The 14,333-nt window shown below is 48.2% G+C and overlaps 1 protein-coding gene across 5 annotated transcripts in view; it reads left to right on the top strand.

The window, feature by feature from the left end:
* The window catches only part of KIF1C (kinesin family member 1C), an 87,966-nt gene that overhangs the window by 56,721 nt on the left and 16,912 nt on the right, over positions 1–14,333 (top strand). For 4 of the 5 annotated variants that reach the window (XM_075847348.1, XM_075847345.1, XM_075847346.1 and 1 more), the window contains 3 exons: positions 4,688–4,826; positions 5,030–5,106; positions 5,614–5,793. In XM_075847348.1, coding sequence (XP_075703463.1) covers positions 4,721–4,826; positions 5,030–5,106; positions 5,614–5,793 — 363 coding nt within the window. In that variant the 5' untranslated portion in view covers positions 4,688–4,720. Of the gene's footprint in view, positions 1–1,975; positions 1,998–4,687; positions 4,827–5,029; positions 5,107–5,613; positions 5,794–14,333 lie in introns of those variants that run through there. The other variant, XM_075847349.1, reaches the window with a different exon arrangement.

Genomic DNA, 14,333 nt, shown 5'->3' with positions numbered 1-14,333 from the left:
ATATGTGGCGGTGTTATGTGAGGCAGTAATATGTGGCGGTGTTATGTGAGGTAGTAATATGTGGCGGTGTTATGTGAGGTAGTAATATGTGGTGGTGTTATGTGAGGCAGTAATATGTGGCGGTGTTATGTGAGGCAGTAATATGTGGCGGTGTTATGTGAGGTAGTAATATGTGGTGTTATGTGAGGTAGTAATATGTGGCGGTGTTATGTGAGGTAGTAATATGTGGTGGTGTTATGTGAGGCAGTAATATGTGGCGGTGTTATGTGAGGTAGTAATATGTGGTGGTGTTATGTGAGGCAGTAATATGTGGCGGTGTTATGTGAGGCGGTGTTATGTGAGGCAGTAATATGTGGAGGTGTTATGTGAGGCAATAATATGTGGCGGTGTTATGTGAGGTAGTAATATGTGGAGGTGTTATGTGAGGCAGTAATATGTGGAGGTGTTATGTGAGGCAGTAATATGTGGCGGTGTTATGTGAGGCAGTAATATGTGGCGGTGTTATGTGAGGCAATAATATGTGGAGGTGTTATGTGAGGCAATAATATGTGGAGGTGTTATGTGAGGTAGTAATATGTGGAGGTGTTATGTGAGGTAGTAATATGTGGAGGTGTTATGTGAGGCAGTAATATGTGGCGGTGTTATGTGAGGCAATAATATGTGGCGGTGTTATGTGAGGCAGTAATATGTGGCCGTGTTATGTGAGGCGGTGTTATGTGGGGTAGTAATATGTGGCGGTGTTATGTGAGGCAGTAATATGTGGAGGTGTTATGTGAGGCAGTAATATGTGGAGGTGTTATGTGAGGTAGTAATATGTGGCGGTGTTATGTGAGGTAGTAATATGTGGAGGTGTTATGTGAGGCAGTAATATGTGGAGGTGTTATGTGAGGCAGTAATATGTGGAGGTGTTATGTGAGGCAGTAATATGTGGAGGTGTTATGTGAGGCAGTAATATGTGGCGGTGTTATGTGAGGCAGTAATATGTGGCGGTGTTATGTGAGGCAGTAATATGTGGCGGTGTTATGTGAGGCAGTAATATGTGGAGGTGTTATGTGAGGCAGTAATATGTGGAGGTGTTATGTGGGGCAGTAATATGTGGCGGTGTTATGTGAGGCAGTAATATGTGGAGGTGTTATGTGAGGCAGTAATATGTGGAGGTGTTATGTGAGGCAGTAATATGTGGCGGTGTTATGTGGGGCAGTAATATGTGGCGGTGTTATGTGGTGTAGTAATATGTGGAGGTGTTATGTGGGGCAGTAATATGTGGCGGTGTTATGTGGGGCAGTAATATGTGGCGGTGTTATGTGAGGCAGTAATATGTGGAGGTGTTATGTGGGGCAGTAATATGTGGCGGTGTTATGTGAGGCAGTAATATGTGGAGGTGTTATGTGAGGCAGTAATATGTGGCGGTGTTATGTGAGGCAGTAATATGTGGCGGTGTTATGTGGGGCAGTAATATGTGGCGGTGTTATGTGGTGTAGTAATATGTGGAGGTGTTATGTGGGGCAGTAATATGTGGCGGTGTTATGTGAGGCAGTAATATGTGGAGGTGTTATGTGAGGCAGTAATATGTGGCGGTGTTATGTGAGGCAGTAATATGTGGCGGTGTTATGTGGGGCAGTAATATGTGGCGGTGTTATGTGGTGTAGTAATATGTGGAGGTGTTATGTGGGGCAGTAATATGTGGCGGTGTTATGTGGTGTAGTAATATGTGGAGGTGTTATGTGAGGCAGTAATATGTGGCGGTGTTATGTGGGGCAGTAATATGTGGCGGTGTTATGTGGGGCAGAAAGGGCCTGTGCTCCCAGAATATTGGAATCCTTCAGCAGTCTGATAATCCGGAGTCTCTCTGTTGAGCAAGTCGGCGGCTGATGCTCTTGGCTTTCTGAGCCTGGAGCCCTTCCCTGGATGATCCTCCAAACCAGATATCTCGGGGGCATGTGACCTGCGCCCACGTGACGGAGCGGAGTGATGGTCTGCAGCAGATGTCACCACACGTGAGTGCTGAGTTCTGGGGAGGCAGAGATCCAGCAGACCCCCTATAACCAGGAACGCTGCCCCCATTAAACCACTGGCGCCTTTACCAGAATTTACGTGAATAGAAACATTTGGGGCGTCCTTTACAGGGGCGCTACCCGGCAGCGCACCTCCTCGTGTGAACAACGATGTGCCGCCGACGTGATGCAAATGCACGAAGACGAACCATCGCGGTGACAACCATTCGTCCTCCTGCGAAACGATCATTGGGAGCAAGGAGCGCCGATCCACCAGCTGTATTGTCGATCAGCAATTTCTGCCCATGTCAAACCACCTTAAGGCCCTGATCACACAGGGCAATGGGAGTCACATTCTAATTTTTTCCGCTTGCTGAAAAATCAGCTAGCGGGAAAAAGAAGCGGAGTCCGCCCGAACCTCCCATTGATATCAATGGGAGGTGGAATAATTCCGCAGCAGGACCCGCCAAGCAAAATTCGCAGTGTGAACCGACCCTTACACTAGGCAGATACTTGCAGTGCCCACCTACTGGGTACCACCCCTCCCCCGGCCTGACACGACCATGCTGTATGACCAGCCGCCTCCTGTAGTGTCAGTGATGGGTGCCGGCAGCGAGAGGTAGAATAAGTCCGGATATGCAAAGCCGTCATCTGGAAGGTGGCAGCCGGGCTTGTGATGTGCCAACCGCCGCCGCTCTGACACCCACTAATTATGGAGTTACTCCCTGATTTACATGTACCTTGAACTGTAGATAATTGCCTGCGTCTGCAAGCGCTACCACCCAGGCCTGGCGGTGCCGGCGTCTGTAGCCCCGCGGCGGTGCCGGCGTCTGTAGCCCCGCGGCGGTGCCGGCGTCTGTAGCCCCGCGGATTGTGATTGCGTTATTATTGGGTGGGGGGTCCTGGGGTGGCGTGCAGTCTCAGCCTCCTGATTGTTGACATTACAGTTCTGATAAGAATAAACCCTACGCCAGTCAGTGGTACTATAAAGTATTAACACCCCGCCGCTGTGAACATGTGACCTTTCACACTTGGCATATATGTCCTGCAAGTCACCAGCGGCCCCGCCACCCATCAGCAGGGTAGAGCGTGGGCACGTGTGTCTGGTATCACGTGTACTGTATACAGTGTGAGCGCCCCCTAGCTGTCACTAGCGTGTATACATGGGTGCTGGGGATATTACATTATAGGGCACTCCGTTTCTTGCTTTATGTCCGGGGCTCCTCTCATGCTGCACATTCTTGACATGTTTAGAGCTGTGAGAGCTCCTGCCCCCTCCCCGGACATGTTTAACCCCTGAGTCTCTGCGCTCCTGGCCTGGGATCACTCCGCTTCTCATACAGGAACAGACGCCAGGATCTCCGGATATTTACAGGATAATATAATTGTTACCGGCTCCCTCCCTGCCAAACTTATCTCGCCCATCCTGGAGGGAGTGTGCCCGTTCCACCCCTCCCAACCCTGCTGTATAATAACAATGAGCAGATCCTGCGTCGTGTACAAGCTGCTCCACCAGGGGGCGCACTGCACTAACTCATTAACAATCTACCGAGGGAGGGACCCCATAACATCCTACCGGGGGGGACGGGACTTCACTGACCCATTAACAACCTACCATGGGGGGGGCGCTGCACTGACCCTGTAACATCCTACCGGGGGGCGTTGCACTGACCCTGTAACATCCTACCAAAGGGTGCTGCACTGACCCTGTACCATCCTACCGGGGGGCGCTGCACTGACCCTGTACCATCCTACCAGAGGGCGCTGCACTGACCCTGTACCATCCTACCGGAGGGCGCTGCACTGACCCTGTACCATCCTACCGGGGGGCGCTGCACTGACCCTGTAACATCCTACCGGGGGGCGCTGCACTGACCTTGTAATATCCCACCGGGGGGCGCTGCGCTGACCCTGTACCATCCTACCGGGGGGCGCTGCACTGACCCTGTAACATCCTACCGGGGGGCGCTGCACTGACCTTGTAATATCCCACCGGGGGGCGCTGCGCTGACCCTGTAACATCCTACCGGGGGGCGCTGCACTGACCCTGTAACATCCTACCGGGGGGCGCTGCACTGACCCTGTAACGTCCTACCGGGGGGGTGCTGCACTGACCCTGTAACATCCTACCGGGGGGGCGCTGCACTGACCCTGTAACATCCTACCGGGGGGGCGCTGCACTGACCCTGTAACATCCTACCGGGGGGGCGCTGCACTGACCCTGTAACATCCTACCGGGGGGGCGCTGCACTGACCCTGTAACATCCTACCGGGGGGGCGCTGCACTGACCCTGTAACATCCTACCGGGGGGCGCTGCACTGACCCTGTAACATCCTACCGGGGGGGCGCTGCACTGACCCTGTAACATCCTACCGGGGGGGCGCTGCACTGACCCTGTAACATCCTACCGGGGGGGCGCTGCACTGACCCTGTAACATCCTACCGGGGGGGCGCTGCACTGACCCTGTAACATCCTACCGGGGGGGCGCTGCACTGACCCTGTAACATCCTACCGGGGGGGGCGCTGCACTGACCCTGTAACATCCTACCGGGTGGCGCTGCACTGACCCTGTAACATCCTACCGGGTGGCGCTGCACCGACCCTATACCTTGTCCCATCAGAGAAGGAATCTCTTGCCCTATAATTAGACATGGCGGCTGACACTAACCCTCGTTCTCTTTCTCTCTGCAGAATTGCCTTTGGTTTGGGTGACTCCATTTAAAGATGTCCGGAGCCTCCGTTAAAGTCGCCGTCCGCGTGCGGCCCTTCAACAACAGAGAAATTTGCCACGATGCCAAGTGCGTCATTCAGATGCAGGGGAACAGCACGTGTAAGCTGCCGCGGTTTTGTCGTGTGTTACCTCCATTGTTAACGCTGCGCCGGTTTCCTGCGTCTCATCTGCTCTCATCCTAACAATGTGACCTCACGTGCTGATCGTACGCCGGTCGTAACTCCTCCGCTGGCCCTTTAAGTGATGTCATGACCCTGTTTTGCGTAACGTCTCTCACTGTCTCATTCTTTGTTTTCTTCTAGGTATTTCGAACCCTAAACAGCCCAAAGATGCCCCAAAGAGCTTCACGTTTGACTATTCGTACTGGTCGCACACCACGGTGAGATCCCGCTGTATGACATCACTGCATGCAGGGCCCCATGTACTGGGTACTCCGTGCGTCCCCGACCACAGAACAGCCGATCGCTAGCGGTCCGGCTGCCGGCACCTACAGACGTCCCCTGCAGCGATGCAGTTTATGCGATCGCACCAAGTCCTCCAGAGCTGCTCTTCAGAGGGGGGTTCTAAATACTGGGCGATAGCCAGACATGACAACAGATTTTAAGTGGGGGGGGGGGTTCATGTTCCGAGTCGCGGTTTAATAGAATAACGGATGATTGATTGTCACGCTCCCAGGATGCACTGCACGCCCCCCCCATCATCTAGATCGCTGGTCTGCATCCTGCGGCTATCCGCTGTTATAGAGAACTACAACTCCCAGCATGCCCTGACTAGCCATAGGTGGATCTTTACTAGAGTCATAGGTAGCATGGTGTATATGGTGGTGGCTCACCCTTCCCCGGGCGTCTGTATAATGCAGCTATGGTCTCTACTCTCCATCGTAAAGGAAGAAGACGCAAATTTTGCATCTCAGCGGCAGGTGTACAAGGACATCGGAGAGGAGATGCTCTTACATGCTTTTGAAGGATATAATGTATGTATATTCGCCTACGGACAGACGGGGGCTGGGAAATCCTACACCATGATGGGGAAACCGGAGACTGAGCAACATGGGATTATTCCTCAGGTATGGAGGTGATATTGTATGTAGTAGAGGGGGTAGCATGGGGGTATTATCAGGTGTGGAGGTGATACTGTATGTAGTAGAGGGGGTAGTATGGGAGTATTAGGTGTGGAGGTGATATTGTATGTAGTAGAGGGGGTAGTATGGGAGTATTATCAGGTGTGGAGGTGATATTGTATGTAGTAGAGGGGGTAGTATGGGAGTATTATCAGGTGTGGAGGTGATATTGTATGTAGTAGAGGGGGTAGTATGGGAGTATTATCAGGTGTGGAGGTGATACTGTATGTAGTAGAGGGTAGTATGGGGGTATTATCAGGTGTGGAGGTGATACTGTATGTAGTAGAGGGGGTAGTATGGGGGTATTATCAGGTGTGGAGGTGATATTGTATGTAGTAGAGGGGGTAGTATGGGGGTATTATCAGGTGTGGAGGTGATATTGTATGTGGTAGAGGGGGTAGTATGGGGGTATTATCAGGTGTGGAGGTGATATTGTATGTAGTAGAGGGGGTAGTATGGGAGTATTATCAGGTGTGGAGGTGATACTGTATGTAGTAGAGGGTAGTATGGGGGTATTATCAGGTGTGGAGGTGATACTGTATGTAGTAGAGGGGGTAGTATGGGGGTATTATCAGGTGTGGAGGTGATATTGTATGTAGTAGAGGGGGTAGTATGGGGGTATTATCAGGTGTGGAGGTGATATTGTATGTAGTAGAGGGGGTAGTATGGGGGTATTATCAGGTGTGGAGGTGATACTGTATGTAGTAGAGGGGGTAGTATGGGGGTATTATCAGGTGTGGAGGTGATATTGTATGTAGTAGAGGGGGTAGTATGGGGGTATTATCAGGTGTGGAGGTGATATTGTATGTAGTAGAGGGGGTAGTATGGGGGTATTATCAGGTGTGGAGGTGATACTGTATGTAGTAGAGGGGGTAGTATGGGGGTATTATCAGGTGTGGAGGTGATATTGTATGTAGTAGAGGGGGTAGTATGGGAGTATTATCAGGTGTGGAGGTGATATTGTATGTAGTAGAGGGGGTAGCATGGGGGTATTATCAGGTGTGGAGGTGATACTGTATGTAGTAGAGGGGGTAGTATGGGAGTATTATCAGGTGTGGAGGTGATATTGTATGTAGTAGAGGGGGTAGTATGGGAGTATTATCAGGTGTGGCGGTGATATTGTATATAGTAGAGGGGGTAGTATGGGGGTATTATCAGGTGTGGAGGTGATACTGTATGTAGTAGAGGGGGTAGTATGGGAGTATTATCAGGTGTGGAGGTGATATTGTATGTGGTAGAGGGGGTAGTATGGGAGTATTATCAGGTGTGGAGGTGATATTGTATGTAGTAGAGGGGGTAGTATGGGAGTATTATCAGGTGTGGAGGTGATACTGTATGTAGTAGAGGGTAGTATGGGGGTATTATCAGGTGTGGAGGTGATACTGTATGTAGTAGAGGGGGTAGTATGGGGGTATTATCAGGTGTGGAGGTGATATTGTATGTAGTAGAGGGGGTAGTATGGGGGTATTATCAGGTGTGGAGGTGATATTGTATGTAGTAGAGGGGGTAGTATGGGGGTATTATCAGGTGTGGAGGTGATACTGTATGTAGTAGAGGGGGTAGTATGGGGGTATTATCAGGTGTGGAGGTGATATTGTATGTAGTAGAGGGGGTAGTATGGGGGTATTATCAGGTGTGGAGGTGATATTGTATGTAGTAGAGGGGGTAGTATGGGGGTATTATCAGGTGTGGAGGTGATACTGTATGTAGTAGAGGGGGTAGTATGGGGGTATTATCAGGTGTGGAGGTGATATTGTATGTAGTAGAGGGGGTAGTATGGGAGTATTATCAGGTGTGGAGGTGATATTGTATGTAGTAGAGGGGGTAGCATGGGGGTATTATCAGGTGTGGAGGTGATACTGTATGTAGTAGAGGGGGTAGTATGGGAGTATTATCAGGTGTGGAGGTGATATTGTATGTAGTAGAGGGGGTAGTATGGGAGTATTATCAGGTGTGGCGGTGATATTGTATATAGTAGAGGGGGTAGTATGGGGGTATTATCAGGTGTGGAGGTGATACTGTATGTAGTAGAGGGGGTAGTATGGGAGTATTATCAGGTGTGGAGGTGATATTGTATGTGGTAGAGGGGGTAGTATGGGGGTATTATCAGGTGTGGAGGTGATACTGTATGTAGTAGAGGGGGTAGTATGGGAGTATTATCAGGTGTGGAGGTGATATTGTATGTAGTATGGGGGTATTATCAGGTGTGGAGGTGATATTGTATGTAGTAGAGGGGGTAGTATGGGGGTATTAGGTGTGGAGGTGATATTGTATGTAGTAGAGGGGGTAGTATGGGAGTATTATCAGGTGTGGAGGTGATATTGTATGTAGTAGAGGGGGTAGTATGGGGGTATTATCAGGTGGAGGTGATATTGTATGTAGTAGAGGGGGTAGTATGGGAGTATTATCAGGTGTGGAGGTGATATTGTATGTAGTAGAGGGGGTAGTATGGGGGTATTATCAGGTGTGGAGGTGATATTGTATGTAGTAGAGGGGGTAGTATGGGGGTATTATCAGGTGTGGAGGTGATATTGTATGTAGTAGAGGGGGTAGTATGGGGGTATTATCAGGTGTGGAGGTGATATTGTATGTAGTAGAGGGGGTAGTATGGGGGTATTATCAGGTGTGGAGGTGATATTGTATGTAGTAGAGGGGGTAGTATGGGGGTATTATCAGGTGTGGAGGTGATATTGTATGTAGTAGAGGGGGTAGTATGGGAGTATTATCAGGTGTGGAGGTGATATTGTATGTAGTAGAGGGGGTAGTATGGGGGTATTATCAGGTGTGGAGGTGATATTGTATGTAGTAGAGGGGGTAGTATGGGGGTATTATCAGGTGTGGAGGTGATATTGTATGTAGTAGAGGGGGTAGTATGGGGGTATTATCAGGTGTGGAGGTGATATTGTATGTAGTAGAGGGGGTAGTATGGGGGTATTATCAGGTGTGGAGCGAGGTGATATTGTATGTAGTAGAGGGGGTAGTATGGGGGTATTATCAGGTGTGGAGGTGATACTGTATGTAGTAGAGGGGGTAGTATGGGGGTATTATCAGGTGTGGAGTTGATATTGTATGTAGTAGAGGGGGTAGTATGGGGGTATTATCAGGTGTGGAGGTGATACTGTATGTAGTAGAGGGGGTAGTATGGGAGTATTATCAGGTGTGGAGGTGATATTGTATGTAGTAGAGGGGGTAGCATGGGGTATTATCAGGTGTGGAGGTGATATTGTATGTAGTAGAGGGGGTAGTATGGGGGTATTATCAGGTGTGGAGGTGATATTGTATGTAGTATGGGGGTATTATCAGGTGTGGAGGTGATATTGTATGTAGTAGAGGGGGTAGTATGGGGGTATTATCAGGTGTGGAGGTGATATTGTATGTAGTAGAGGGGGTAGTATGGGAGTATTATCAGGTGTGGAGGTGATATTGTATGTAGTAGAGGGGGTAGTATGGGGGTATTAGGTGTGGAGGTGATATTGTATGTAGTAGAGGGGGTAGTATGGGGGTATTAGGTGTGGAGGTGATATTGTATGTAGTAGAGGGGGTAGTATGGGAGTATTATCAGGTGTGGAGGTGATATTGTATATAGTAGAGGGGGTAGTATGGGGGTATTAGGTGTGGAGGTGATATTGTATGTAGTAGAGGGGGTAGTATGGGAGTATTATCAGGTGTGGAGGTGATATTGTATATAGTAGAGGGGGTAGTATGGGAGTATTATCAGGTGTGGAGGTGATATTGTATGTAGTAGAGGGGGTAGTATGGGGGTATTAGGTGTGGAGGTGATATTGTATGTAGTAGAGGGGGTAGTATGGGGGTATTATCAGGTGTGGAGGTGATATTGTATGTAGTAGAGGGGGTAGTATGGGAGTATTATCAGGTGTGGAGGTGATATTGTATGTAGTAGAGGGGGTAGTATGGGGGTATTAGGTGTGGAGGTGATATTGTATGTAGAAGAGGGGGTAGCATGGGGGTATTATCAGGTGTGGAGGTGATACTGTATGTAGTAGAGGGTAGTATGGGAGTATTATCAGGTGTGGAGGTGATATTGTGTATATAGTGGAGGGGGTAGTATGGGGGTATTATCAGGTGTGGAGGTGATATTGTATGTAGTAGAGGGGGTAGTATGGGGGTATTAGGTGTGGAGGTGATATTGTATGTAGTAGAGGGGGTAGTATGGGAGTATTATCAGGTGTGGAGGTGATATTGTATGTAGTAGAGGGGGTAGTATGGGGGTATTATCAGGTGTGGAGGTGATACTGTACGTAGTAGAGGGGTAGTGTGGGAGTATTATCAGGTGTGGAGGTGATATTGTATGTAGTAGGGGGGGTAGTATGGGGGTATTATCAGGTGTGGCGGTGATATTGTATGTAGTAGAGGGGGTAGTATGGGGGTATTATCAGGTGTGGAGGTGATATTGTATGTAGTAGAGGGGGTAGTATGGGGGTATTATCAGGTGTGGAGGTGATATTGTATGTAGTAGAGGGGTATTATCAGGTGTGGAGGTGATATTGTATGTAGTAGAGGGGTATTATCAGGTGTAGAGGTGATATTGTATGTAGTAGAGGGGGTAGTATGGGAGTATTATCAGGTGTGGAGGTGATACTGTATGTAGTAGAGGGGGTAGTATGGGGGTATTATCAGGTGTGGAGGTGATATTGTATGTAGTAGAGGGGGTAGTATGGGGGTATTATCAGGTGTGGAGGTGATATTGTATGTAGTAGAGGGGGTAGTATGGGGGTATTATCAGGTGTGGAGGTGATACTGTATGTAGTAGAGGGGGTAGCATGGGGGTATTATCAGGTGTGGAGGTGATATTGTATGTAGTAGAGGGGGTAGTATGGGGGTATTATCAGGTGTGGAGGTGATATTGTATGTAGTAGAGGGGGTAGTATGGGGGTATTATCAGGTGTGGTGGTGATATTGTATGTAGAAGAGGGGGTAGTATGGGGGTATTATCAGGTGTGGAGGTGATACTGTATGTAGTAGAGGGGGTAGCATGGGGGTATTATCAGGTGTGGAGGTGATATTGTATATAGTAGAGGGGGTAGTATGGGAGTATTATCAGGTGTGGAGGTGATACTGTATGTAGTAGAGGGGGTAGCATGGGGGTATTATCAGGTGTGGAGGTGATATTGTATATAGTAGAGGGGGTAGTATGGGAGTATTATCAGGTGTGGAGGTGATATTGTATGTAGTAGAGGGGGTAGTATGGGAGTATTATCAGGTGTGGAGGTGATATTGTATGTAGTAGAGGGGGTAGTATGGGGGTATTAGGTGTGGAGGTGATATTGTATGTAGTAGAGGGGGTAGTATGGGGGTATTAGGTGTGGAGGTGATACTGTACGTAGTAGAGGGGTAGTATGGGAGTATTATCAGGTGTGGAGGTGATATTGTATGTAGTAGGGGGGGTAGTATGGGGGTATTATCAGGTGTGGCGGTGATATTGTATGTAGTAGAGGGGGTAGTATGGGAGTATTATCAGGTGTGGAGGTGATATTGTATGTAGTAGAGGGGGTAGTATGGGAGTATTATCAGGTGTAGAGGTGATATTGTATGTAGTAGAGGGGGTAGTATGGGAGTATTATCAGGTGTGGAGGTGATATTGTATGTAGTAGAGGGGGTAGTATGGGGGTATTATCAGGTGTGGAGGTGATACTGTATGTAGTAGAGGGGGTAGTATGGGGGTATTATCAGGTGTGGAGGTGATACTGTATGTAGTAGAGGGGGTAGTATGGGGGTATTATCAGGTGTGGAGGTGATATTGTATGTAGTAGAGGGGTATTATCAGGTGTGGAGGTGATATTGTATGTAGTAGAGGGGTATTATCAGGTGTGGAGGTGATATTGTATGTAGTAGAGGGGGTAGTATGGGGGTATTATCAGGTGTGGAGGTGATACTGTATGTAGTAGAGGGGGTAGTATGGGGGTATTATCAGGTGTGGAGGTGATATTGTATGTAGTAGAGGGGGTAGTATGGGAGTATTATCAGGTGTGGAGGTGATATTGTATGTAGTAGAGGGGGTAGTATGGGGGTATTATCAGGTGTGGAGGTGATACTGTATGTAGTAGAGGGGGTAGTATGGGGGTATTATCAGGTGTGGAGTTGATATTGTATGTAGTAGAGGGGGTAGTATGGGGGTATTATCAGGTGTGGATGTGATATTGTATGTAGTAGAGGGGGTAGTATGGGGGTATTATCAGGTGTGGAGGTGATATTGTATGTAGTAGAGGGGGTAGTATGGGGGTATTAGGTGTGGAGGTGATACTGTATGTAGTAGAGGGGGTAGTATGGGGGTATTATCAGGTGTGGAGGTGATATTGTATGTAGTAGAGGGGGTAGTATGGGGGTATTATCAGGTGTGGAGGTGATACTGTATGTAGTAGAGGGGGTAGTATGGGAGTATTATCAGGTGTGGAGGTGATATTGTATGTAGTAGAGGGGGTAGTATGGGAGTATTATCAGGTGTGGAGGTGATACTGTATGTAGTAGAGGGGGTAGTATGGGGGTATTAGGTGTGGAGGTGATATTGTATGTAGTAGAGGGGTATTATCAGGTGTGGAGGTGATATTGTATGTAGTAGAGGGGGTAGTATGGGAGTATTATCAGGTGTGGAGGTGATACTGTATGTAGTAGAGGGGGTAGTATGGGAGTATTATCAGGTGTGGAGGGGATATTGTATGTAGTAGAGGGGGTAGTATGGGGGTATTATCAGGTGTGGAGGTGATACTGTATATAGTAGAGGGGGTAGTATGGGGGTATTATCAGGTGGAGGTGATATTGTATGTAGTAGAGGGGGTAGTATGGGAGTATTATCAGGTGTGGAGGTGATATTGTATGTGGTAGAGGGGGTAGTATGGGGGTATTATCAGGTGTGGATGTGATATTGTATGTAGTAGAGGGGGTAGTATGGGGGTATTATCAGGTGTGGAGGTGATATTGTATGTGGTAGAGGGGGTAGTATGGGAGTATTATCAGGTGTGGAGGTGATATTGTATGTAGTAGAGGGGGTAGTATGGGAGTATTATCAGGTGTGGAGGTGATACTGTATATAGTAGAGGGGGTAGCATGGGGGTATTATCAGGTGTGGAGGTGATACTGTATGTAGTAGAGGGGGTAGTATGGGAGTATTATCAGGTGTGGAGGTGATACTGTATATAGTAGAGGGGGTAGCATGGGGGTATTATCAGGTGTGGAGGTGATACTGTATGTAGTAGAGGGTAGTATGGGAGTACTATCAGGTGTGGAGATGATATTGTATATAGTAGAGGGGGTAGTATGGGAGTATTATCAGGTGTGGAGGTGATATTGTATGTAGTAGAGGGGGTAGTATGGGGGTATTATCAGGTGTGGCGGTGATATTGTATGTAGTAGAGGGGGTAGTATGGGAGTATTATCAGGTGTGGAGGTGATACTGTATGTAGTAGAGGGGGTAGTATGTATTATCAGTTGTGGAGGTGATATTGTATGTAGTAGAGGGGGTAGTATGGGGGTATTATCAGGTGTGGAGGTGATACTGTATGTAGTAGAGGGGGTAGTATGGGAGTATTAGGTGTGGAGGTGATATTGTATGTAGTAGAGGGGGTAGTATGGGAGTATTATCAGGTGTGGAGGTGATATTGTATGTAGTAGAGGGGGTAGTATGGGGGTATTATCAGGTGTGGAGGTGATATTGTATGTAGTAGAGGGGGTAGTATGGGAGTATTAGGTGTGGAGGTGATATTGTATGTAGTAGAGGGGGTAGTATGGGAGTATTATCAGGTGTGGAGGTGATACTGTATGTAGTAGAGGGTAGTATGGGGGTATTATCAGGTGTGGAGGTGATATTTTATGTAGTAGAGGGGGTAGTATGGGGGTATTATCAGGTGTGGAGGTGATATTGTATATAGTAGAGGGGGTAGTATGGGAGTATTATCAGGTGTGGAGGTGATACTGTATGTAGTAGAGGGGGTAGTATGGGAGTATTATCAGGTGTGGAGGTGATATTGTATGTAGTAGAGGGGGTAGTATGGGAGTATTATCAGGTGTGGAGGTGATACTGTATGTAGTAGAGGGGGTAGTATGGGAGTATTATCAGGTGTGGAGGTGATATTGTATGTAGTAGAGGGGGTAGTATGGGAGTATTATCAGGTGTGGAGGTGATATTGTATGTGGTAGAGGGGGTAGTATGGGAGTATTATCAGGTGTGGAGGTGATATTGTATGTAGTAGAGGGGGTAGTATGGGAGTATTATCAGGTGTGGAGGTGATATTGTATGTAGTAGAGGGGGTAGTATGGGAGTATTATCAGGTGTGGAGGTGATATTGTATGTAGTAGAGGGGGTAGTATGGGGGTATTAGGTGTGGAGGTGATATTGTATGTAGTAGAGGGGGTAGTATGGGGGTATTATCAGGTATGGAGGTGATATTGTATGTAGTATGGGAGTATTATCAGGTGTGGAGGTGATATTGTATGTGGTAGAGGGGGTAGTATGGGGGTATTATCAGGTGTGG

The sequence above is a fragment of the Rhinoderma darwinii genome, assembly GCF_050947455.1.
Source record: "Rhinoderma darwinii isolate aRhiDar2 chromosome 3 unlocalized genomic scaffold, aRhiDar2.hap1 SUPER_3_unloc_2, whole genome shotgun sequence".
In the NCBI taxonomy this organism is placed as follows: domain Eukaryota; kingdom Metazoa; phylum Chordata; class Amphibia; order Anura; family Rhinodermatidae; genus Rhinoderma; species Rhinoderma darwinii.
Note: the sequence above shows the minus strand (reverse complement) of the source record. Positions and strands in the feature narration are given on the sequence as shown.